The sequence below is a fragment of the Dryobates pubescens genome, chromosome 17 (assembly GCF_014839835.1).
Source record: "Dryobates pubescens isolate bDryPub1 chromosome 17, bDryPub1.pri, whole genome shotgun sequence".
Taxonomy (NCBI): Eukaryota; Metazoa; Chordata; class Aves; order Piciformes; family Picidae; genus Dryobates; species Dryobates pubescens.
The window spans coordinates 13,776,047-13,803,469 of NC_071628.1; the positions used below are offsets into that span (position 1 = coordinate 13,776,047).

Below are 27,423 nucleotides of genomic sequence, written 5' to 3' on the forward strand. Positions count from 1 at the left end.
AATGAAGATCAGATGCAGCTGAAATGTGGAGGAGCCATACAGCAATGTAGCCACTAGAGACAGCATCATGTAACTAGAAATAGACGAAACACAAGGGACAGTTCCAATCTGCTGCCACCAATATCCCTGGTAAGTCAAACTCTGAAGAGATTTGCAGGCAAATGTATGAACTGAGCCTTGGCAAGACATTTCAGTATCTAAATACCTTTAAAATCTTTAGGTCTACCATTGTAATAGGGGAAATTGTTACAGACACAGAGCTTCGGCTTATAACAATGAATATGCAATGGCACTATTTGCACTAAATGCAAAAATTAAGTAGTGAAATGCCAACTGCATGGAGTTTCATTTAACATGCATCAAGCTAGTACATATAGTGCTGCTAAAAAACCTTGTATGCTTTCCTCTGTACCAATATTACAGTAAGTGGAAACTATGAAGTTCAGAGCACATGGAATTTTCCAGGTCACATGTTAAACCAAGCTCTGGACTCCACTGGGCAGAGAATATTATGAAGGAAGAAACCTGAATTCTAACCATATGTTTTGAAATGAAACAATATGTTCATTCTGTTACAGCTGAAAACTTTAATAACTGCTTCACAGTTAGCAGCAACGATGGAAAGTCATCTTGAAACAGCACTTACTGTGGAATAGAAAGTAATAATAGCACAGTAACGAATTGACAAATGTATATATCACAAGAGTGATAAAATATAACATTGATTAAATGATACCATTTCCATAATTATATTAGTGTTGTTATGCAAGGGTTAAAGTAAGTGAGATTTGGGGTTCACTTCAATTATTCCATGCCAAGACTTATGTCTTTCCTCTGAAAATAATCTGTTCTTATACCAACTGAACTGTGATCAGTGGCAGAGAAACGGGATTGTACAGAATTTAATATTTAATTGCAATTATAGCATAGGTTAGTCACTCAGCAAAAAAGCCCACACAGAAAACAGGGTAAGGTCAGTGCCTAGAATACCTTGGAAGTGCATAGACAGCTGCATTGTGTGAAGTCATTCCACAGCCCAGAATACACTGCACCAGGCATCCCCCTTTGCCACTGAGGGGGCAACAGGAGTTCCACTGTACACACAGCCACATGTCTCTGGTTTTTCCTTACCTAACTAGAGTCATTGTTATTAGAAAGTCAGCATTTATGATCAGTTTCGACCAATTATAGACAGTTCATAAAATAAATTAATTGTACTCAAATACAAACTTACTCTTCCTATTAAACTGTATTTATGCTGGTAAACAGCAAACAAAATAAAACAAAGGAAAAAAGGGAGACACAGAGGAACTAAACACTTTCCAGATCTCAGATTCTGATCTTGGTGTGGTATTATTTTTTGTGACTTAATCTTGGAATTTTTCTGTTGCACAGAAAAAACCCCACAACACACACACACACCCTTTCCTTCCCCCTCTTTTAAATGTCACACTATACAGAAAAAGTCTTCACATTTGTCAAGAATGTTGGACATAGTGTGATGACATTAAATAACTTCACATATACAGCTTCAAAGCAATGTCCCGGCATTGCTTTCTCCAGCAACAAGGATCTGCATGAGTTTGGGGGAGAGAGTTATAGCGTCAAAAAAGATATCCATGATCTACAACTGCAGGCATAAACCTCTGCTGCAGACTTCAATAATCTGTGAGTAAATGTTTGAGGCACTGGCCAGCTTTCTGGAGGTGACATACCTATGGATTAGTTAGATCTACAAGGTTTGGTTTAGGATACTACTTGTTTCCCCATTAGAAAAGTACTCTTACTGCTACATTCCTTGGATTTTGGTGCTAGAATTCAAGTGATTTTCGGCCTGTAACAGCAAGAAAAAGCAGAAAGGAGTAAAAGCAAAGGGAAAGAACAAACTACCTAACCTCAGGGCTGAACAAGTGGACTCAAAAATTTGAATTAATGGATGGCCTGGGACTATGTCCAGAGAAGGGCAACAAAGCTGGTGACAGGTTTGGAGCACAAGTCCTATGAGAGGCTGAGGGAGCTGGGGTTGCTTAGCCTGGAGAGGAGGAGTTTCAGGGGAGACCTTATTGTTGTCTACAACTACCTGAAGGAGATTGTAGCCAGGTGGGGGGTTGGTATCTTCTCCCAGGCAACCACCAACAGAACAGGAGGACAGTCTCAAGGTTTAGGCTGGGTGTTAGGAAAATTCTTCACAGAAAGAGTGATTGGTCATTGGAATGGGCTGCCCAGGGAGATGGTGGAGTCACCATCACTGAAAGTGTTTAAGAAGAGACTGGATGAGGCACTTGGTGCCATGGTTTAGTTGATTAGATGGTATTGGGTGATAGGTTGGACTTGATGATCTCGAAGGTCTTTTCCAACCTGGTTAATTCTATTCTATTCTATTTGATTCTGTTCTATTCTATTCCACATAAGCAAAGCCTGCAGAATTCAAACTATAAAGTTTTCAGGCTCAACCATTCAAAACAATCTTTTAGCACACCCTTCATTTACCAAATATTGCACTGCCTCCCTAAGCCTATCAATACTGTGCAATCGGGCAGCAGAAATAGTCCCTCCAATATTCTTCCGGACATTAAGATCCAACAAGAACTGCCATTTCCAGTAACTAACTTTCAAGGAAATCGGTAATTAAGGAGAGGGAGCTAGAAAAGAGCCATGGTGACTGTCCAAAGTCAGGGGAGATGCCCGCAAGAAAAACAGAGATGAAAAGACAAACGGGACCCACAGTGGCAGCCAGTGTAAAAGACTATCATTTCGGTCCCTCTTGCGCTGCCAAGTTCTCTCCCAGGAGTGGCTTCTGCCCTCCGCGAAGCTGTCCGGCCTCAAGTCCCAGATGTCACCCGGCCACCACAGCGGCATACAGCCGGAGGGTGCGGCCGAACCCCGGAGGCTGGGGAGATTCAGCCCCCCGAGAAACGAACTTGTGTGACAGGCTCGGGTAAGAAGCCGTTTCTGCGCCGCGCCCCCGCTGCCTCCTCCCCTCGCCGGAGCCCGCCCGTCTCCGCTCCTCCTTTGCAGCCAATGGCACTAAGCGAGGTGGCTGCATGTGGTGGCGCGGACCTAGTGCTAAGGCAGGGAGCAGAGGAGGAGGCAGCAGGGGCTGCTCGCCGCTCTCTCCCGGCTCCCGCTCCCCGGCTTCGGGCACTTCTGTCAGCGGCTGCGATCCTCACGCCGCCCTCCCTGCGCTGCCCCTCGGTCCCTCTCCCCCGCCGGTACCTGCAGCATGGACTCGGACTCCGGGGAGCTCAGCGAAGGCGAGCTGGTCTCACCCGCAGGTAAGAGGAAGGGCTGCTGCCTGACGGACCGGTGCCGGCCAGCCCCGCGAGCGGTGGGCCGGGGGAGCGGTGGCGAGGAGGAAGGGGTCTGCCCCTCGCTGCCTCCGGCAGAGGGGCTGCGTAGGCGAAGCGCAGCTGCTGAGCGCGTCCCCGCCAACCGCCCCTGAGCGAGCCGCTGCCAGCTGCCCCAGCACGAGCCCAACCGCCCCTGAGCGAGCCGCTGCCCCAGCGCGAGCCCAACCGCCCCTGAGGGAGCCGCTGCCAACCGCCCCAGCGCGAGTCCCGCGGTGACGCGCCCCCCGGGCGGCCCCGCGGTCGCCGGCGAAGCGAGCGGCAAGCGGCTCCTCCAACGGCTTCTCGGGCAGAGGCACCCCGCGGTGCGCGGGAGGGGTGCGGCCCGGGTCCGGGCTCCTCTCTGCCTCCTGCCAGCGGAGAGAGCTGCCCTGGAGAGTCACAATCGACCATGACGCGAGCGCCGGTTAAATTCAGTGCTGGCATGGATCTGATGCATTGTGCTTCGTAGCCAGAGGCAGCGAAGTTTTTTGGGTTCGGTTAGGGCGATTTTGCTATCACTGCAGGACTACAGGCGTCGCCCATGTCATAAAATCATTGGACTGTTTCGGCTGGAAGAGTCCAACCGTTAACCCAGCATTGCCAGGTCACCACTAAACCATACTCTCAGTACCACATCTACAGGGCTTTTAAATCTCTCCAGAAATGGTGACACCACCACTTCCCTGGGCAGCCTGTTACAAGGCTTGACAACCCTAATATCTAGCCTGAAACTCCCCTGCTGCAACTTGAAGCTATTTCCTCTTGTTCTATCACTTGTTACTTGGGGGAACAGTCCAAACCCCTTCTCACTGAAACTTCCTTTTCGCTAGTTGTGGAAATTGATAAGGTCTTCCCTGAGGCTCCATCAGGCTAAACAACCCCAGTGCCCTCAGGTGCTCCTCATGAGACTTGTGCTCTAGTAGGCTCCTCACCAGCTTCATTGCCCTTCTTTGGACACACTCCACATTTCAGCACCTCCTTGTGCTTCTTGTAGTGAGGGACTCAGAACTGAACCCAGTTGTTGATGTGCAGCCTCACATCTTCCTCAGAGACCAGCTCACAGAGCCCTCAAGCTGCTGGGCTTTTGTTTTCAAGTCCTTATTTGTCACCAGAAACTATAGAGCTGATGATGACTAGCTGCTGCTGCCCACATAGTTCTTAGATGAAACAGAAGGAATAAATAAAACCCTCTCCTGCCATTTCCAAATCTCCACATTCCTGTCCTTTGCACAAAACAGCCCCCTGTCAAAGTGCTGTAAGCAGAGGCTTAGAGAGGCATCCTGCATGACCAGTAAATGGGGACTGTAAGCTTGTATGAAACCCAACATACACAGAAGTAGGTTTGCTCTACCAGTACAGCTTGCAGAGTCTGCAGGGTCTGCAGAGAACTGCTGCCAGCTGAAGGCCAACCCCAGCCCCATGCACATCCCCTCATCTCCAATGGCTCTGCTTCAGCAGAGCAGACTGCAGCAGTATGACACGCATGGCTAGCATGTGATAGGCGCCAGGTGAGCACTGACACCAGGTGCAGAATGGACCTTTCTGGCCTCCAGCTTCTCATGGTGAAGTGGCAGCACCTTCTCTGAAGCCATTTAACTGGCATCAGACATAAGTAAGCACAACTGGAACGATGTCTGAAATTGACCTAGGAATCATCATAAATCCAAAGTTACCAGGTTATGTTATGAGATCTTTGAGAAAAATAATTTAAATTAAATTTTGTTAGGAATTGGAAGGGACCTCCAGAGATTGAGTCCAACCCCCCTGCCAATGCAGGATCACCTAGGCCAGGCCACACAGGAGCGCATCCAGGTGGGTTTTTAAAGTCTCCAGAGAAAGAGACTATACAACATTTCTGGGCAGCCTGTTCCAGTGCTCCGTCACCCTCACCATAAAGAAGTGGAACCTCCTGTTCCTTGTCCTGTCACTTGGCACCACCAAAAAGAGACTATCACATTCATCATAACACCCACCCCTCACATATCTATAGACATTGATTAGATCCCCTCTCAGCCTTCTTTTCTCAAGACTAAGCAGTCCGAGTTCTCCATGATCTGCCCAGTTTATACATGTCCTTTATTTCAGCTGGCACATTTCCACACCAAACAATATTTTAACTACAAGAGATTAAAAAAAACCAAATAAACAAAACAACCAAATAAATAAACAAAACAAACAAACAAAACCACAACTCCAAACAAACAAAAAAGTCAAGCCAGATATTTGGTGAAAAATTTTAACTGTCCTGTTAATAAAACAGTGATAGGAAGTCATAACATAAATAGGTGTTTTCTTGTCTACTGTCTCAGCAGAACAGAATTCTATAGCATAGTCTTAAATCCGATTAGGTTTTAAATATTAGGGTTATTTTCTGTTGGTATCTTGGTTTGTGTTTTCTTACTGGAGATCTAGAGAATGAAATAAGACTAGCAACAGGTCACAGAGCTCTTTATATTCATGAAGCTCCATTAGGCTGAACTTACTGACAAAGACCACCAACAGCTATACCTTTTCATCCAAATATTCAAAGCAGTGCACAAAGTGCAAGTTATGAACATTACATTTATAGACAAATCAATGTAACATAGCTCTTGCCAGCAGCTTATTCGTGTTCTGAACAGGATTTTTCTTTTAAATAAATTAAAAATAGCTATGCTTAAAGATTGCCATAAGTGCTTTTTATGCCATCACTTGCTAGCTGCCAAGAGTTGATGTTCATCAGTCTGCTCTTTTCTATTCTTTCTTTGTACTATCTAAGAGAAGAAAAATCTGTTATTTTTGACTATACATGGCAGATGCCTGTGCAGTAGAATAAAAACGGAATAGAGGGAAAACTTGGTGGGTTCCCCATCCTCTTCTGAATACATTTTATTGCTAGATTTTGTTTGGTCTTCTTTTCTGTACTCTGCCATATGTACAGTGCAGTATCTCTCTGTATGTGGGTGTTCAGCAGTCATGCTGTCAGTCACTGCTGCAGGCACAGAAGCTGAGAGGTTATAGTGTGGGATTCAGTCACCATCTTGTTCAGAGAGGTGCCACACTCCACAGATCTCAGTGACCAGGAACAGTCTCCCTGCAGTTTATTGGGCAAGCAGAGTGCCTTGAAGAAGTGTTTTGGATGAATGGTAATGGTTTGGTTGTGATTTTAGAACATCTGGGATTGTGTACTGAAAAAATAACATCAACTCAAATGTTCAGCTTACTCTCGTTATTAACTGTCTTCACACTTCCAAGTTTTCAAAGCAGTGACTTCAGTTTATGCAGTTAAAACTCCTTGTCGCCATCTTATGTTCCTTAGGTTGTCCAATTGCTCAAGCCCACTGTGATACAGTTTATCACTAGGGCTCCATGACGCTAATAGAATACAGATGTTTAAAAAGGTCACCTGTTCCAGAGTTTGTACCACTCATGCAAAACTTACTCAGACTTTTTCTCTGTCCCAATGGAACAGCACCCCTGCCATTCCTGGAAGTCACAGGAGTGTGCACAGGACAAGAGGCTACCATATATGCCTCCATCTGCCACACACACTTGGCTTCCAAAAGCCAGCTGGACCCTTATTCTGAGATCCCAGCAGCCTCATTTCCTTTAATATCTCACTTAAAACTGAGTCTCCAAGGAACAAGTATTTTTGCTGTATTTATTCTGGATGTGTTGTCACAATAACATCTTTATAATTCTCCAATGCTAACAAAAAACTCTTTATATGTGAGTAGTGCAAGATGTTAGCTGTACTTTAAAAGAAACAACAAAAAGCACCACACTTCTGCACAAAGGAATATCCAGATCTGTGGCCTTCACTTCCACAAGTCTTCTCACACCCATACATTACTAACTTGCATTTGAGTCGCCTGTATAATCGGAAAGTGTTGGATTTCTTTTGGTTGGATTTATTTGGTCGGTTGGTTGGTATTTTCTTTCCATGTGACAGACCCTGGTAAGAGCACTGAACAGGTCCTCATCATTCTGAGGAAAACTAATATTGTGATGCAAAAGACAAGTTACATGCTTGCTAGCATTATCCTCAGAGAAATTTGCAGAGTTTCACTGTCCATGTGCCTAGTCACCTTCCCCTTCTTGTCCTGTAGATAAGCTTTTAAGATTATCTCTTCTCAGAAGTTCTCAAAATAGAACTTGATTCTCATTTTTTGTAATGTCCACCTATTGGGAGGTTGATTTTTTAAAAAGCTCTTCAGTAGAGCAAGGGAATATTTTTTCACAGCTCTTTCATAGGCAGCCTACCACATAGAAGTATGATCCTCTCTGTCATCTTTCAGAGGAACATTTCACAAAAATCCAGGTCATCACCAGCAGCAATGATTTTGCAGTGAATCTGGAGATTCTGCCTGTAGAGAAAGAAGGCAGCAGGCCTTCACTTGGTGTGCCTTGTCCTAGGCTCCCCAGTTGAAATAGGAAGGAATTTGGCCTTATAGCTTTTATGTGATATTGATTTAAGGCTTTCTGCAAGCTACTAAGTCAGAACATATATTTTCATGTCTATATTAATGGAAATATTATGTTACACTAATTCACATCTAACCTGGTTTATTCTAGTCTATTCTATTCTATCTTTTGGGGAAAATAAAGATTATTTTTATGAAATTTAACCTATCCTGGAGAGTAAACTGTTGCTGGTCTCTTCTTTGGCTTTCCTCCCACTGAAATAAAAAGACATTTGGCCTGGGAAAGTGAGCAGCTTGCACTCCAAGTAGAGTTCTGAACTGGTGACAGGATTTGATTTTTTTTATTTATTTTTTTAAACATTAACACTGTGGAGTCTACAACTTACTTTGATGCCAGGGATAACAAAATGAAGGCAATCTTATCACCAGGCTTGTGCCTATAAAGGCAGTGGGAAGCTTATTACTGTGCTCAGTAGGGCCAAGATCTTACTGTGCAGCTCCTGGCAGAAAAATATTAATGCGTTTACAAATACTTGATAAATTATCTTAACTCTAGCCTGGGCAATAAATACAAACCTAATAAAAACAGCAACAGGTTTAAACATTATTTGGTATTGTAAAACAGCCCTAACAGTCAAGAATTCTTCTGGAGCTGTAATACCGTTTGATTTGCACTGCTTAGCAAATAACCTGTTCTGCAGATTCTTTATCATGCTCTGTGAACTGCCTGTACTTTCATGATATTAATCTTTTAAGCCTGTTACATATTTTAATCACTGGTTTACAGAATTGAAATGCCATTCAAGTGCTAATACATTCTTGTAAATATATAATGAATTAGGAAGTGTTAGTTTTCCCTCACTTCAGCATTGAGGCAGGGGGGAACAGATGGGGTCACCCATTCTCAGGGTCTAATCTATTGCAAGCACTTACTTGAGGCATCAGTAACACACTTTTATGATATCATGTGCAAGCAGATATTTTCTAACTCTCTTTGCAGCATCACACTGGTCGTTTGAAAAATGTCTTACCACATGACAAAAGGTACATTTTGGCCCAGGGAATACCCATTTGTGTGAACAAGAAGGGGTTTGATTTAACAAAGCCTGTTTTGATTCTGCATAGAAAATTCCAAGTCACATATGTAATCATGTTTACTGGACTTTAGACAAGCCACCAGAATGGTAGATAACAGCATGTTGGAAGTGTGGAAGCCAGGGGCAAAATTAAAAGATAATAACATTTTTAAAAATCACCAACAAACAGAACCACAACCAAAAAAAACTCTTTTGAGTGGAAGATGCAGACACTATTGGATGCTTCTTTTATGAAGTGCTTTCTAGCATCTGTCTAATAAAGGGTTCTGCCTTCCCTTCTGCTGGAAAACTAAGGAATAAAAAAGCTAGTTGAAGAATGATGGACAGATGACAGACATGAACCAGCATGTCATGGAAATCCACACTCCAGACTCTTACAGGGCTTTTTAGATCACATTGCAAACTGAGGCAAGCATGTGTCCAAGTTTCTCTGCCAAGACAGAATGGGCAAAAGATGCTTCAGGATGAGCAGGCAGCAACTGCTTTTCTGAGCAGCAGCTAGGGCCAGCTCATGAGCCAAGAGCCTGGCTGGGAGACATTTTTGGTTTTATCTCATTACTCTTTCCTCCAGGAAACACCTGGACTGTTGATTTACATACAGCCCCTTCTTTAGCACAGTGACTGCCAGACTGGGAGACTTGTCCAACTGGAAAACAAACAAACAAACAGACAAAAACTTCAAAAGGCAAAAAATTAACCATGCTGTGACAATACCAGAACAAGAGGACACAGTCTCAGGCTGCATCAGGGGAGGTTTAGGCTGGAGGTTAAGAGGAAGTTTTACACAGAGAGAGTGATTGCCCACTGGAATGGGCTGCCTGAGGAGGTGGTGGGGTCGCCGTCGCTGGGGTTGTTCAGGGCGAGGCTTGACAGGATGCTTGGTTGCATGGTTTAGTTGATTAGGTGGTGTTGGATGATAGGTTGGACATGATGATCTTGAAGGTCTCTTCCAACCTGGTTTATTCTATTCTATTCTAATACCATAAGTAGTCTCACTTTTGTCAAGTTGAACAGACAACTTGGACAAGCAGAATAGAGAGCTTAGTTGAACAGGTCAGTTTGTTCAGGCTTCTGTTTTTAAGATGAAGTAGATACAGGAACTTCATGAGGCACTGGATTAAGCCCAAGCTCACCTGCTTATGCAAAAGCAGTATCAATGAATGAGACTGCTAAGCAGCAACAGCCAATAGCGTATGAGGTAACATTCCTTCCTGTAGCTTTGATAGTTTCTTTCTATTCTTGAGCATATGATGTATAAAACCAGGATTTGTCATCATAGGTGAAGCAGAATCTGACTCCTAGGTAGGGATAGGAGACACATCAAGGATGTTGTCTTATTTAGAGAATATTTGATATTCTTGATTATACCTACTCACTTACAGGACAGGATGTGCTAGTGCCGCCCAGATATGCAAACGGCATGCAGAAGCCCGTCACAACTTTGCCAGGCTTCAGATAAGCTGTTTGTCAGGCAGGGAGGTTGATTTTACAGTTATGTGAATCATTTTTATCCCCATTTGAAGAAAGAAATGGTTTTTCCTTTCTTCTCATCTACACCAGAAATTAAAAAGTCATGGTAGGAACAGTAAGCCACCTGGCACTGTTGGTAATGGAAGAATAAAGCTATAATACCTATAAACTCTAGGTACAAAAGAAAACAGCAGGCCAGATAGATGAGAAAGTGTTCCTTCTGAAGACCCAGCCTACCTGAGAAGCCTTTGGTGTCTGGCATTTTACCCACAGCATCAGCCTTGGTGTGACAGGTCCTCCCAGGGAGCAGAGGAACACTCCAACTTTCTAAGAGCATTTACTGTCTTTGCTAGTAAACTAAGCAGGACCTGGCTGTGGGCCCAAGCAGTGATACCAAATCCTCTAAACTGTTTATATATTAATATACTTCCTGGCACTGTTTCAGCCCTTGCTTGATAGCATCCCACAAAATGTCCTGGCATGAGGCAGAGGATAACAGTGGCCACTGTGAATTAAACAACATTTGGAGTGTGGGAAATAATTCATCTTGCATCCAGATGGCAGTATGAGGCATGCACAACAGGTTCTGTCCCAGTGTATTTACAGACATGGACCCTGTGGTCAGAGAAGGGTGCAAAGGTTCTCTGCTATTACTGTGATGTCTAGTGTGTTGCTCAAGGCTGTCCAAGCTGTTGGACTGCTTGTGGAACTTTCTCAGGGCAGCTAAGATCTGGGTTTGGAACCTTCTCCAATTAAGAGTATACTTGCTGTTTGCAGAAATGTCTGCCAATTAGATTATAGATTATAGATTATGGGAGGGTATTTTACAGGCTCACAAGTCTAGCTGAAGGAGATGCGAGGAAAGATGAGACTAACTTGTTGCAATAAATAAGACTTCATACCCAAGGCTCAAGCATCATCTTGAGAAGCTAAACTAAGCTAAGCCATTGGCTGGTAGCCAAAGATTTTTCTACTCTTTAAAGGCAGCCATCTAATGAAAAAGGCTAAGAAAGAGCAGAAGTTACTTTGCTGTCCTTTCCAATGGTCCCTGCTTGGTAGAGATTTTGAGCTTTACCAGTTAGTTCTGCCTTCCTGAAGAGGAACAGAGTAGTCAGTCTGTACAGACGTAGGTTTTGGGTAACACCTGTTGGTGTAAGAGGAAATACAGAGCAGGAAAATTGTTTCCATCTATGATATGAAACAAACTTCACCATGAAGACACTCACTTTGCTCTTCTTATAGGTACTAGTTTAATATGAAAGGCAATCTTCTGAAACATGAATAATAAAAATTAGCAGAATGCCTCATTACCATCAAAGGGTGTCTCATTTCTGCCTTTAACTATTTCTCCAAACAGCTTGGGTTTTTGTGTTGGGTTTTGTGGTTTTTTTTTTACAGGAAAAACTAGATTTTCTTTCCTTCTCATTGAAGAACTATATTAACACTATTACTGTGTTACTGTTTCCTTTCAAGTAGCTTTCTGTTTACTTGTAGAGCACATAGTTTTTGTGGTCAAGTCACTGACAGATGCAGATCAAACAAATACAAGTTTATTGGACTTTTCAAAGTGAGGGAGTTTTGAGTTGGTTTTGTTTGGGGGGTAGGGTTTGTGGGTTTTTTTGTGGTGCTTGTGTTGTTGGATTTTTTTGTTTTGTTTTGTTTTGTTTGTATTACAATTAACCATCCTTCAGATTATTTTTTCAATCAAACCTCTGTGCTGTGTAGTGTTATGCCAGGTGAATGTCTGCAGTTTGTTTATTTGCATGTATTTTTAACTTTGTGTATCTGCACATCATTTCCCCTTCACTCCCAGAAGTCAGAGGGAAGTTAAAAGATATCGAAAGGGGCCTTCATATTCATTTCAAAACAAGTTATAGTGCCTCACTATTTTGAGACATTATTTCATTAATAATCTTCACTGTTAGGAGAAATGTTTAGTAGTACATGCAAAAATAATCAGTACAGTTGTTACGATGCACAGCTAGGGGATATCTTAGAAGGCAATAAAGAGGCAATGAGGAAAAAGATTGACTGGGATTAGAGATTTAGGAATGGGATAAAAAATTCAAGCCTAAGTATATGTAAAGACCACTTCCACAGACTTTTCAGAGTGCCAGTATGCCCCATTCTCACCAACTCATACTAACTGGTGCCCTTTAAATATACCAGGATCTGTATAACTAAAAGAGGAATTTTTTGTTAAGTGAGTAAACCTCATCTCTATGAGAAATCAGCTGATTACAAACCTATCCTGACCACAGTTCTGTCTCTGTGGCTTCTTTCTTAGCTGTGTTTGTTTCTAAAGGAGTATTTCCATATCAGTTCTTAAAGGTGCCAGTCTTCATAAGAAGGAATGGCATAAGAAGGAACAGCATAACACTGCATACCTTTGAGTATGATATGCCTGAGATTTTACTCTTGCCTGCATGCCTGCCTCCCTCACCCAAAAGAACCCAAAACACCAAGCCTCAACAAGAAAACCCCCAAAACCCCACATGCACCCCCCAAAAAAAATCAAAAATAAAAGAATCACCAACCCAAAAAACTCCAACCAGACCAGTAAATTCATCTAAAACAGTCACTGCTGGCATTTCTCCACAAAGTGCTTCCCTTTACAGAAATTATACAGAATTGATGGAAAGCCAAAAATAAATCATCTTAAGGAAAATTAATACCAATGTTCTCCATAAATCCATTCTTTGACTTCAAAATCTGGGTTAAGTCAGATGCCTGGGAGCTTAGAACAGTCCCAGTACTTAATTATTAACAGCTAGTATCTGTCCTCTAGACCAGGATATCTCCCATAGTTTTGAAACTGATTTCCAAACTGAACTATGGTTCTGTTTAACTAGTTGGTGTCATTCCTTTCAAGACAAAGTTGTGCTGGGTGGTTAAAGTATAGTTACAAAGAGCCAGAAAATAGTGATTTTGAATGTTCGTCTTGCTACATGCAACATCTTATGCCAGTAAAAAATGGGTGTTTTGACTACATCAAGAACAGTAAGTGAAACTGCACCCTGGGAGAACACACAAAAATGTCTACAAATTGAAAACAGGCTGGGCACATGCAGTGTGCTGTGGGATGCAGAAGGCAAGGAGATCAGAAATCCTCTTTGCACCCTCCCTTTGACTTCCACATGCTACCAGAAAAGCTAAGTCCCTTGCAAGAATGCAGATACCAAGATTTTTGCCTATATCCTCCATTTTCCAAACACAGAAATCTTTTTCAGTTCTTCCTCTTTTCACCTGCTCTCACCTTTTACAGCAGAATTTGTAATCTTTCTCCACATACCCAGATATAACTTGCCAGCATATAACTGATGTCTCATTTCCCCTGTGCCTCAGCCAATATGCCATCCCTTTGTAAGCCTCAGTTCTTCCAGTATTGATCTGATTTTTCTTCCTTAACTCATTTCTTCTCAAATATTCTTGGGTTTATGACTTCTGCAACTATGAAAGGGAGTAAATGCTGTCAGATTGTAGTCATGAAAGGAAAAACTGATAGGAGTAAGATACTGTCTTGTTGTTGTAATTGGAGGTATTAGAAACAGATTTGCATTGCCAGAGGAGCTAACCTGCCTCCTCTAGCAAATAATACAGGCAGTAGGCTTACAAATGAGATCAGTGTTATCTTGATTAGTAAAGCATGCTTAGAACAGGAAAGTTAATTTGATTTTGAAATACTGAGAAAGGTAAATGCAATATGTGTCAGAAAGAGAGAGCACAGTAGCATCTCCACAGATAAGAAGAGCTTTGCTCTTATTTCCAGAGTGCATACATTCCTGAACAAACTACTACTTGGAGAAAGAGTATATCCTCACAACTGTAAGGCCAAGTCCAGTGTAGCATTGCATTTCTCTCCAGACATAGCAGCCTGTAACTGTTGCTGATCAAATGAGGTCAGAGGAGGAGGATGCTTTCTAGTGACATAACATAATAAGGAATAAAGGAAAGCAACCTATCCTTTACAATACTGAAATGAACCCAGGCATACAAATCTCCTCTGTACAAGTTTACCAATATATTTTCTTGAAAGTTCTAATCATTTTTAATGAAAAGATACTGTAAAGGGATTGACAGAGGTTGCCTATAGAATGCAAGCAGATACTTTAAACATCTGTGAAGAGGCATTGAAAGCAAGATACGCTTCTAGGAACTAAAAATCTTCACTACAGACAAGAATATGTATTTCAATGTTTTCCCACCAATGAGACAAGGATGAGAAGACAGGAATACACTGAGGAAGACATTAGGGAATGGACTCAAGCAGAGGAATTGCCAAGAAGATACAGGTTCATCAGAACACCAACAGTGCCTGTATCCACCCTTCCACTCCACCACTAAGCTGAACTAAACAAATCAGAGCTGAATCTGCCCTTTGCAGGGTCAGCAGTACCCTGGCCCATTGGTTTCATCATCTATCACCAGGGTGCCTAGAAACAGGGTCCCCATTTTCCACCACAGCATGTCTCTGGATTGCTAACCCTAAATGTCAGATCCACCTCATTTGTCCTTAAGCAGCAACATAATTTGTGTAATGTGCCAAAATGCAAGAGGACACAGTTTTGCCCCGCTTGATAGGGGGAGAACAGCTCTGCCCTGGTGCAGTGCAGCAGGGAAGGCCTGCTCACATTAGATAATTTTGGAGTCAAGATATCTGTATAGCTTTCAAATTATCAAGCACTATGTCTGCACTTGCCCATCCATGTACAGAAGATGAGTAACAGTTGCTGTTGCACTGCTTGCAGTTCTGTGTATTTACCTTTTAGAACTTCTCTAGGAAAATATTGCCTTAGCAACAGCTGAGCAGTATTAAGATAGAGACAAGTGATGTGTAGGAAGAGAATTTAGAGTGATCGTGGGGGAGCCATTATTCAATGTTTTCCATAATTTCATAGAACAAGATTTAATTTTCTTGAAGTTACTGCAGTCAATGGTGGGTAGAAAGGTGTATGTGAAATACCTCTGGCTGTGCACTGAAATAAGGTATGACTAGACATATCAAAAAAACAATGCAGGCAACTACAGTCTGTGAGGGTTTTTTATTACACACTCATTACTGTTCTGTACTTGCAGAGTTCCTCTTTCCTCAGTTCCATCTTTGTGGGAAATTCAAATAGCATCTCTGCCATTAGGTTAAAAAAAAAATTGAATACTTTGTTTCTTTCCCAACTTTAACAGATATTAAGCAGTAGCTACACTCCTTCATGGAGGTTATAATTTAGAGACAGTTGGTGCCTATGCTTAGTCGCTTTATCAACAACTAAAGTACAAACTCTTTCCTCCTCATTATTAAAGAGATTGAAGACAAATGTTTAAGTACATAGTTTGCTTTTAAAGAACAGTGTGGCCAGCAGGAGCAGGGAGGTCATTGTGCCCCTGTACACTGCACTGGTTAGGCCGCACCTCGAGTACTGTGTCCAGTTCTGGGCCCCTCAGTTTAGGAAAGAGGTTGACTTGCTGGAACGAGTCCAGAGAAGGGCAGCGAAGTTGGTGAGGGGTTTGGAATACTCAGGCAGAGCAGGTGGAATATTAGACAGCTGCAGTTAAAAGGTATAGGGAGTTTACTCCTAGGATATGCCCAGCTATGTCAGATTCCAACAGACAGAATGCTGATTTGGGGTTTATCCAACTCAGAGCTGTCCTAACTGTACCCTGGGATAGGCATGTGCAGTGTAACAGAAGAGAGCAGTATTTAAGAAGCTTCCCCATATTTCCACATACTGCATTCACTTGAAGCCTGGACAGCCATATTAACAGTGGGTTCACCAATTTAATACATTTTTAAAGGTATATAAATGACAGATAGTTTGACAGCAAACTTTCCCACTTTTTAGTTCTGTTAAGTAACACCTTGCTGAATTTCAAAGCAAACAGGATTTGAAGTTTAAGGACATTATGAAGATACCAGTCTAATTTCTTTGTGCAGCCTCCCATATGATAGCCTTCCAAAATCTGATGAATGAAGTACTGGACTGACAGCAGGGTCTTAATCACAGCCTTAAGCAAGTATTTCAGTTGACTCTATTTCTCCGCCCATTCTTGGTCTGCTTCGTCTGTTTACTTAGGCTATTTTTAGGTCAGGAATCATTGTGAGTTTGTGCAGTAAGTGCCCCAAGATATTTTATTAAAAAATAGCAACTACTAGTATCAATGCAGTGTATGGTGACTGCAGGTGCTGTTGTAGGTACATTATGAGACAACTTCCATTGATTAAAGAACCCACACCTATGCAGGTAACACATCATCTTAAATACAAACAATACATATGCAGTCAGTACAGTCTTTCAGAAGTCCTTCATAAAAGACTGCAGTTTTAGCACTACTTTACCTTAGGCACACTTGATTTTTCATCATACTAAACAGAGGTTTGCAAATGGTTTCTTTTCAATAAGCATCTCATAAGACCATAAAGGCATGTTACAAACAGAAGGAGAAAATTACATAGTAGTTCAACTAAAGACAACATAGTTCTGTTCCCTTTCTCCTTCCCCCCCCACCCCATTTTTCCATTTGCTTCTGATTCTGACTGTCTAACTCTCTGGCAGTGAAAGTATGTTTGGAATAAAAATAGAACCCACAATTTGAAACTATAGCGTGTTGCTTTATTTTGCTTTGCTCTTCAATACATGAGCCTCTTACCAAAGTGAGGAAGGCCTTTCACCCAAAGAGAATTTACTAGAACAAGGGAAGTTTTGCAGAATTCACGTGCTCATGACTGCTGGCATATTTTCTGATGCAAGTCCTTCAAAATACAGGGTGGAATCAAGCACAAAGAGGTCTTGATCAGGTCATAGAATGGAGGGTTTCTCCCATGACAGCGATGCACACACCACAGTTTAAGATCACAGTTCCCCTAAGAAACCCACTGTAAGTCACAGAGTGAAAAGTATTTCCCACAGCATGCAGGGTCACTCTTATTTTTTTTCATAACCTGAGTTTCAGTTCTTCTGCATAAAATGGTTTGTGTGGACTTCATATATATAACCCCACCTACACCATAATCTTCTCAAGAATTTGCTTCCTGCCAAGTTCACTTGTTTGCTGGCCAAGGAATGTGAACATTTTCCTACTCTGTCCATGAAGACTTTTCTGCAGGAAACTGGCTTTCCAGGGCGTGATTTTGGGGCTTAAAAATCATCTGCCCTCTGTTGCTTCATCTCAGGCAATGCCCTAACGGAAAGAAGAATAACTCCTGTTCTAAGATGACAGTATCTGTTAATCTGACAATTAAATCTCACGTTCTAAAAAGCCAGATGAAACATGGCATGAAAATCAGGTCTAAAATCAGGTCCATCTGAGGCATCACCCTTCATGAACAGAGCTCTGCCAGTAATCTTTCCTGTAGAAACACAAGCTGAAGGTTTTACTAGTAAACAGCTGTAGTGGATAATGTTATTTTCCATCTCTCACTTCTCAAGAACAGCTTCTTTAATCTAGAAATGAAATCACTACAGGACCACATTTTCTCCACACACACCTACTGGAAAATTACTAAAATTAATTAAGGCACACCAAGATTAGCCTGCAGAACAAAAAGCACTCAGCATATTTGCAGCCATGGAGATTTAGTTCTGGCAGTAGGCAAATCTTTCTGACTTTGAGATTTGCAAGCACTGCATTAAGCTGTGAAGGGATGTTGGTCTTCAGGAACAGATTAGACAAGTGTCTCTTCTATCCTGCTAGTCTTATCTCTGAAAAAGAAATTGATTATATGGTTGATAAAAAGTTTATTCCTTCAACCTCCTGTTTATGATGCTGAAACAATACACAGCAATTTGAAACTCAGTTAGGTGATTTTAAACAGTTTTCTGCACCAAACCAATTTGTGATCTTGACTTTGCTTTCTATGTGAGTAGACAGAATAACCTTTCCCCCACCCCCCAGAAAAAACAATCATCCTTAACTCCTCCTCATTTTCAACACCAACAGTCTTCTAGATACAACCTCAAATCTTTGTTCTAAAGAATGTCATTACTTCAGTTAATATCTGTGTAGATAGCCCACTGATCCTAACAGTGGCCAAACCCTTGCTGGCTGCAACTTCAGAGCTTCTGCACCTTGTTCATTGATCAGTTCCCTAATCAGCAAGTTGCAGGTGTTTTTAGCACAACCATCCATTTCCAAAGTGTAAATGCAGACAGCTCAGTTGCAGGGGCTCGTAAAGACACAGCTGAAAAACAAACAAACAAAAAACCTGCAGTTGATTATTCTCCTTCCTTCTCTGCAGCAAGAAGAAGAACCACAGACTGTGTTAAACCCCAAGATCAGGGTGCACCATGTGTGTATATCTTTTGTTCTCAGATCATATTCACAATCCATTCTCATCTCCCTAGATTCAATTCAAATTAATCCCTCCCAGCATCACCTCAGGTATTACTGATCCTTAATTGCTACAGCAGGCACTGTCCTACAGACTGTGGACTGCCCTTACCTCTCTGGAAAGTAATGTTCCTCCAGAAGGCAGGTGCAGCCACCTTCTGTGCCAGCTGGCTTCAACTGGCTGTTTTTTTCCTGCTTTCAAAGTCATTAGTAAACTATATCCAGGTCTGTCAGCAATATCTTACATTTACACATTGTGCAGCCACTACCCATCATCGGCACCTAATGGCAAAATTTCCTCCCTTAAATAATACTAAAACATAACTATTTCCAGTAGATAGTTGCAGCTACATCCTGCCTATTGCCCACTAGAGCCACTTTGTGGGTGCAGGTTACACCTGGAAAAAAAGGAAGACGGATTTCTGCTCAATGAAAAATTCACCATCTACTCCCAGCCTACAGACTGATGACGTGTTGTTTTACAGCTTAGCAGTGCAGTGAGGCCAAGAGGCAAATTAATACCAAGTGCAGTTGCTGAGGAGCAGATAGACTTTCTGGCAAATCTGACAGTGTAATTTTATACATTAAACATCTGGGGGGGGTTATTTTAATCTTGTTATAACAAAGCCATATATAGCAGGAAAAAGTCTTACAATAGTAAAACTGTTCCTGAAGTGACCCAAGATAGACTAAACAAGACCATATATCTTATGCATCTGATTTTTTAACCAGAAGGGGGATTAAAAAAAAACAAAAAAAGGAAAAAAAAATCATCACAAAGTAATTTTAGAATCTGTGAATTATGGTTAGCCTTACACCTTTCTCCATAGTACTATAACTTGAAACCCTGGAAAAATCTAAGCAGATTGAAGGAGGGGGGAAAAAATCTACTTTTTCACTTTCAAAAACAGGTGAGAGAAATGAAGTTTGGCAGGGTTTATATTACATCTCAACAGATGGAATATTCCAGAGCCCTGTTGTGAATTCCAGCCTCATCCTGACCCGTAAGGGAAAGACTTAGGATGCTTAAGTCTTCCTCCCACAGACTTTGGTTTCCATGCAAAGTAAGGGAGACAAGATGCCTTCCAGGTGGTGGTCACTCAGCTGAACACTGTGAGGACCAATTCTTGAGTTGGTTTGCTGAGTCTATAGCCAGGAACACCAAATCTTTCATCCAGTTTTTATGATCTGGCAAGACTAAGGAAAGGGGCTCTTTTCAGCTCCCCACCACAAAAGGAGAAAGAGATGCAAGCTGCCTTATGCAGATAGGACTCGAAATCAAGTACAGTCTTGCCTTCAGTTTACCTTCAAGCCAGCCTTTGGGAGCAGTAAGTTTGGAACTTGTGAGCACAAACAGTTTCTGAAGTTATACCATATGAGAAAGAGAAAGGAAAAGTCATTTTTCCTCTCAAAGGCTGTGCTACAAAGTGGCTCTGGGCTATAGCACATCACAGCAAAATTGCTGAAATACAATGCATGAGCAAGAGTACTACAGAAAGCAGTTGGCATAATATTCAGCTATTGTGGTGCCAGAAATAAACTAATCAAGCCTTAATCACATTCATTTGAATATTAAAGGAGAAGTTAAACATTCATGTACCTCTTAGATGAAAATAAAGTACCTCAACAGAAAGCAGTTAAAATATAATAGAATGGTATTCCCAGGGACCACGTGAGATCAGGCTGCAAAAAAAACCCCAACGCTCTTTCTGTGAACACCACTTGAGCATAGAGCATGTACTTGTTTGTACTGGGTAACCCAACAGTTTCTTTCAGGCTGCTAAAGAACATCCCTGCTTTCAAAAAGCAAGCAGGAAAAAAACCCCAAAACTAAAACACCCCACAAACCCACACAAACTACAGCAGAAATTCAAACAGCGCCAAACTAACTTCATTAAGGTCACAGGGTAAAAGGCAGCCCTTTAAGTACATCATCAGACAGCCTGGGGGAGGTATCACTGCACAATGCCAGCAGAGCTGACTCCTAGGGTCATGCAGGACTTTGCAGAATGTCCCACCAAACACCACTTTATGGATAAAGAATTGCAGCTTCAGATTTTCAGCTGTTTAGACTGGCTTCTTTCAGACAAAACCCAACAACTTACACAAGCAGTTGGATCCATTCTCAGTTCCATGAGAACGAAATGATGAAACAAAACTGTAGTGAGCACCCAGACAAATGCTGGTTCTACCTGCACCGGCTGCCAGAGCAACACAGAAGGATCACAAAATCCCTACCTTATAAACACCTTAAGGAACTGTGAAAAGGCTACTGGCTCTTACAGAGACTTTCTATGCAGATACCAATATACTACTGCAGGTTGCAGCACAGTCACTTAGCCAGACCAAGGCTCCTTCCAGCACAATCCACAGCTCACAGTGGCACAGAGTACATTGCAGCCTCCAACAACTAACAGCCACAAGATCTCCCAAGATGCCAGCAGTACTGAGGAGCTTCACACCCATCTTTCAAGTTGTGCATCCTATATTTCAGCCTAAAACTACCTTCTTCACACTTCCCTGCAGCAAATACCAACCCCTCTCACTGCCTCTCTTCCATTTCAAGCACCAGGAGGAGCTGGTCAGAGAAGTCTGTGGTGTCAGGCGCTTTGTCCCGCGCTTTCTCTGAGGAAAGTCCCACTGCAGAAAGGCTGACAGATAACCACACTGCATCCTGGCACCACTGTTTTTCCCTCATTGTGTGCCAGATGCATTTCCCATGGCAGGCTGCAGCACTATCTTACACACTGGAGGTGAAGACATGGGAGTTTTGCATCCTGGTAGGGACTGACCCTCAGGTTACTTATGAGACTATCAGTACTTACACAGCTCTCCATCCCTTCCAGTTGGGTCTTTCCCAGATCCCAGAGGCTGTGAGAAGCAGCAGTGTCACCATGTGTACCTCCTGGAACTGCACATTCTTTGTATTTCAGATGGATAGGCCAAAATCTGGCTAGATTATTTATATAAGTTATTTTGAGCCTCTAGTTAATTTTTATCCTCACTTTGCCATTTTGGAGTCTGCTGTGTGGTTTCCCTGTCTGGACATTCACGTGCACAAAAGGCAAAATATAAATAGGATCACAGGGACCAATCTTCCATCATTTCCTGAGAAAAAAATGTAAATCTTTAGTACTGACAATGTCATCTGCAAGGAGCAATTGCAGAGTGGGCTGCCTAGCAAGGCATAAAAAAGATTCAGCAAGTATTAAAGGCATTTGAGTTTTAATTAGACTTTCAGCTGTCAGAGTTTTTAAAATTCTGTATATTTTTGAAAATCAGTGATGGAATTTCAGTATAAAATTGGTTAATATAGTAATATAATTGGTTAATATAATGTGTATCTCCAGAGTACAGTAAAGCAATTTAAATGCTGAAAATACTTTATTAGCATTACAGGGGAAAATACAATTACCAATTTTGCTCTTAATAGAGTCAATGCCCTTTATTGTAATACTGAAGCGAGGCTTAACCTTGCATTTTTGCTTTGGTAAAACTCCCATCAAGTGAGAAGTTAGCACTAGATGTAAGTCATTATGCAGAAAGGAAGCAGGAACATATTTTTCTAATGAAATTTTACTATTTTTTTTTTAGTAGCTAGCAGGTATTAGCATCTCTGTGGAAATTAAATGCTTAAATGCCATCTTTACTGTGAAAAATCACGCTGTTAGAGCCTGCAAGGGACATAGTACTGGAGTAGGCAAATGGAAAATTGAAATTAATTTACTATCCCATTAGCAGTTTAGTCTAGGTGGAAGTTCTCAATCCAGAAATTCTGTTATTTGAGCCTCTCTTTCACATCCTTCGCTGTGTCTTTCACGGTTGCTAAGAAACAGCAACATTACAGGAGAGTAATCATTCCTACTCCATTCTAAATTGTAGTTAATTAGCCAATGTGTGAAGTAGGATTCCTAGCATGAGAAGAAGGAGATAAAAGTTATGTTTAAAGGCACAAACCAATACAAATGAAGAACTGTAGATTCGTTCTAAATCAAAATGTTCAGAAGGGAAAAAGATTTGGAAAGTTTCCATGTTCCAGAATGTTTTATAATACTCGAGTAGAATAAAGGCACTGTGGTTAGCTGTGTCCCAAAATCTGCCCTTTTGCAAGCTTTAATGACAATTCTCAGCTTGAGCACGAAATCTGATGGGCATGAAGACAAAGGTGGTGTGATTAGGTAAATTTGAAAAAGGGGATTTGTTCCCTGAGGTGGACAGCATGTGCAGCAGGAAGAGGTTTGCAGCTGAGGAGAAGGTGGGAAGTAATTTTCTTAGAAAATGTGAAGCTTTATATGGGAATTAAAAAAAAAAAAAAAGTAGTACAAATTATTAGGGAATAAAAATGTTTAGGTTATGCAAATATATCTGAGTAGGTGGGCTTTTAAGGTGTATGGCAAATAAATTGCTTGTCAGAGGCCACATAGGCTGTGACCCAAAAGAGAAGCCATCATGAGTTTTGGAGCAACTAAGTGCTGTTGTGGGAGTGAGTGAACAAGTAGTTGTTGTCAAAGGGACAGACGTTTAAAGAGCAGGGAGTGATGCAGCCCTGACCTGGGAGTGGAAGACACAGCACAGAATCGCAGAATACATCCGGTTGGAAGACACATCAGAGATTACTCAGTATTCAGTATTCAGTAATATTCAGTATCACTAAGGTTGGAAGAGACCTCAAAGATCATCGAGTCCAACCTGTCACCTCCAACGCTAAAGAGTCAACACTAAACCATATCCCTAAGTGCCAGGTCCACATTCTGCTTAAACACCTCCAGGGGCAGTGACTCCTGCACTGCCCTGGGCAGACCATCCAATGTTTGATAACCCTGTCTGTGAAGAAACAGTTCCTAACATCCTAACATATGTGCCACAAGCACATAACAAATGAGTGACTTGAGCACAACTGGGGGTGAAAGGGGGATAAGGCTTTCCCTTCACCCACTCTTTATCTATCTCAGCTCTGACTGAGAAATTTCATCTGGGTGAAAAAAAATCTCTGTAAGAAACACTTCAAAAAAGGACCTAAGGTCCTATACTGCTAAGGGCTTATGTTGGCCTCAAGCATTTTGAAACATTTTGCAAGGATTCTTTGTATGTTCCATTATGCCCAGATAATATAGGATTAAGCAAAATCTTAAATTCTAGCCTTAAAAGATTGTTCACAGTTGACTGTGGTTGGTAAAAGCTTCTGAGAATGCATTTTTTAGACGCATGGTGGGTGGACATTCCACAAAAATCTGTTTGAGGACGTGTGCCTAAAGTACATAAAGTATTTTAATGTGCCATTGCCCTTTGAATGACATTGTGAAAATGTATTGAGGTGTGGTATCATTCAATAAGTTCTGTTGCCCAACCCAAATCTAAGGCATCATTTGATTGTAAGGAACATTATTGGAGGGACTGACAGCACTACCTGAGCCTTTCACAGTGGCTTTAGGTTGTTTGCCCAGAAAACTTGAGGCCCTGGAACCAACCTGAGGAAGCTTTTATTAAAAAGAGTAAATAGTTCTTAAGTGCCAGTCCCACACAGAGCAGCATGGCAGGGTAATTCCACTCTGGAGGAAGGAAAGCAGTGCGTGTCCAGCTGTGCTCTGCCTACAAGTCCATGTACTGTGAAACATGCTTCCAGGGAAGTTCTCTTAAATGCTGGTGGAATGCAGATGCGTAACAAATGGATTTGGCTTCCTGAATCCTCTGGCTAAAACGCCTACATATGGCACGAGCAGCAATAGGCAGTGTTACAGCTTATGAATTGTAGTAGAAAGAGAGGAGCTGGCAGGACAGACACTAGGCAAGGACTGCATTCCTGCGTTCCCAGTGGCATGCTATTGCTGATCTCTGTGCTCCAGTGTTTCAGCTTTCAATAGCAAATTGGAAAAAGGCTATGGAATAGCCTCTTGGCTTGCCCTTGACAGCACCAGTTCAGATCCACTAACTATAGATTCATTTTAGGAGTAGCAGAAGATAGGCTGCTGTTTCAAGTGGCAACTGCAGGATATGTTTGTGTTGGGCTATTTCTGTCTCCTTTGTACAAGAGTAGTTTCCATCATTCTAAATAATTTTTCCAAGTGACACAATCTGGTTTAGTTTTCCAGCATTAATATAGAGGAAACCTTTATTTGAATCTTGTAAACGATCACCTGTACTTGATGAACCTGTAACAAACCTAAATAAATATGCCAGATAGCCAAATTAGCTTGTTTCGATTCCAAAGTGCTGGAAAGAATAAATAATCCTGATTAGTTCTTGGAGTGGCAAACTTCCAACCCCAGCAATAAAGGCAGGCTCTAAACACTTTGGAGTAGAGCAGAGATAGTCCTTTAGCAGAGAACAAAATGAACTCTGCAGCAACGATGACTATAGCCAGCCATAGGAAGGCTGATCTGCCAAAGAATAAGCATCCCATAGTCTACTGCAGTGATTTTCAGTGTTTTGTTTTATTGTGCTTTATTGCTTTATTTATTTGTTTATTTATTTATTTATTTATTTTGCTTTATTGCTTTATTTATTTACTTTTCTTCAGTTGAAAGTGCTTATATAGTAAATTTAAGACTCTGTATAATCAGAGAATCATAGCGTGCTTTGGGTTGGAAGGGACCTTGAAAGGTTATCTAGACCAGGCCCCCATGCAGTAAGTAGGGACATCTCCAACTAGATCAGATGATTTCTTAGTCCAGTGACATCTTGGAAAGTGCTCATGGGCTGCTTTGGTTTAGATATGTCCACCCAGGTCTACAGTCTAGGACTCAGACTACATAAGTAACTTGGTATGGTGTGCATTACCTAGGAAACAGACTAGAAGCTCTGAGAGTTGTGACATTTTTTCTCTATAGAGAGCTGGTCTAAGTGCCCATGGTCTAACAGCATATGGGCAGTGGTGCATAACTTCTGTAAACATCTGTGTTTCATCCTATGCAAGTAGAAAAGGGAAGGCTTTATGGTTTCATGGCATTTTTTTGATCACCAATTTTGGGTTTAATTAATTTGCCTTTATTCCTCTGCTAATAAAAATTAAGTCATGAAGTTAAATCTGTCTCCCTGCATAACATGAACAACATAGGCACTACCATGGGGGTCAATGTTTTATGTAATGCCCTTCTTTTTTAACAGCACTTATCAAAGAATGAAAATATAAATAAGCCATCAGAAGTTGTAAGCTTTTAAGCTCCATATAACAACTGGTCCTAAATAAAAGCAAGAACCTGAGCACTAACAGCAGCAGCTATATGGACAAGAAAGAAGCCTTTCATGTAGTGAATACCTACAGAGAGACTTCTACTAACTGCCACCACATGAAAGGATACCAAAGAGGAGATGTGCGAGACTTCAGCTATATGAGGTTAATACATTATCTACTTGAATAATGAAAACAGAATAAAGGACATAGGAAATCGAGAAGTTAAAAAAAAAATAGAAAAAGAAAAGCCTGATTTAATTGGAAAGCATCACTCAGATGGCTTCTTCTGTAGTTGTTGGAAGCCATCCCAATTTTTTATATATTTAGAAGGGATATAATTCAACTCACAATTTCATAATAAGCAACACTTCTCTCAAAGTATGTGATTTAATGCTGCAAAGCTTATGAAAAATAGGACTGTTCCCTTAGTGCTTCAGACATTTAGAACATTTTATGACAACAATTTTTTTTTCCATTGTATATTTTAGAAGCACAGTATCCAGATAAATGCATTTGGTATCCTATGAAAGGACAAAGGCTTTAGACAGTAGGTAATAACCAGTGCTAAAACAATTATTACAGTCAGTCCTATGGTGTCACAGAGGTGAAATTACAATATCATTAGCAAAATCTACATAAGTGTATGCAAGATTAGACCTGATTAAAAGGCAGTCTTTACACTGCTGAAAGACTAGCAAAATATAGTGGCGCTGTGCTGTCATTAGGAAAGAAAGCTTTGAGAAAATTTAAAGATATATATGTGTACATACATATTTGTGCCTATAGATACACACAAGGTTTTGGTGAGATTTAGGTTGGCTTTGCTTGTGGTGTTTTTCCAAAAGGACACTGAATCTACAAGACCAAAGTCAGTATCAGTTCTGTTAAAGAGGAGCAGAGCTGGATTCCCTATTGTGCAACAGGAAGAGCTCACATTTTCAGCCAAAATCTCTGCAGCAAAGCTAATGCAAACAGCAGATGGGAAGAAAGGGCTGTCTGACAAGCTGGGAGATTGACAGGGTATCCTATGGAATTTAATTTTAAAAAATACACATTTCCAACGATATTTCAACCAGTCAACATCTTTCATCAAAAGTGGTTAGTAATAACATTCCAGCCTATATAAATGCTAAAAGATAGCCCACAATTTATTAATTTCCCTGTTCTCAATTTCATAAGAAGATACAGCCACGGTCTTTGTCCAGTCTTAAGTCTCTATGTCCAGAGTAATTTTTGTTCTTCCTGTTAAAAATAAATCTGATGAGGGCAGTGCTCCCTTGCTTGCTATAGAACTGCACAGGTTTATCAGTGCAGGTGGAACTTTGCCAGTGCACACCAGAGCTTTTTATTTTAAAGAACAAATAGTTTCAGAGGCTGGATCTGTACCTTGGGGCTGAAGAGTCAGGGAGTGTTTTTTTAATTGAATTTCAGACTAAGGTCTGTTCGTTTTACTCAGAGTATAACCATATAAAATGACAAAGCTATTTGCATGAATAAGTTTAAGAAGGGCTTGGCTGTGAAACCCCTGGCTATTAAAGGAGCGTGTTTTGATTAGTTTTAACTTGCTTTGGGTTTAAAAAAAGTAACAAATAGTGCTGAAAATCAGCAAGGTGCCAAGACTGGCAACTGGG

General features: G+C 41.4%; 1 protein-coding gene across 1 annotated transcript in view; it reads left to right on the forward strand.

The window, feature by feature from the left end:
- Positions 1-3,029: 3,029 nt before the first annotated feature.
- TNFAIP8L3 (TNF alpha induced protein 8 like 3) overlaps positions 3,030-27,423 on the forward strand; it is a 42,631-nt gene continuing 18,237 nt past the window's right edge. Inside the window, exon 1 of the mRNA XM_054169222.1 lies at positions 3,030-3,275. Within this exon, the coding sequence (XP_054025197.1) occupies positions 3,224-3,275 (52 nt within the window). The 5' untranslated portion in view covers positions 3,030-3,223. The remainder of the gene's footprint in view (positions 3,276-27,423) is intronic.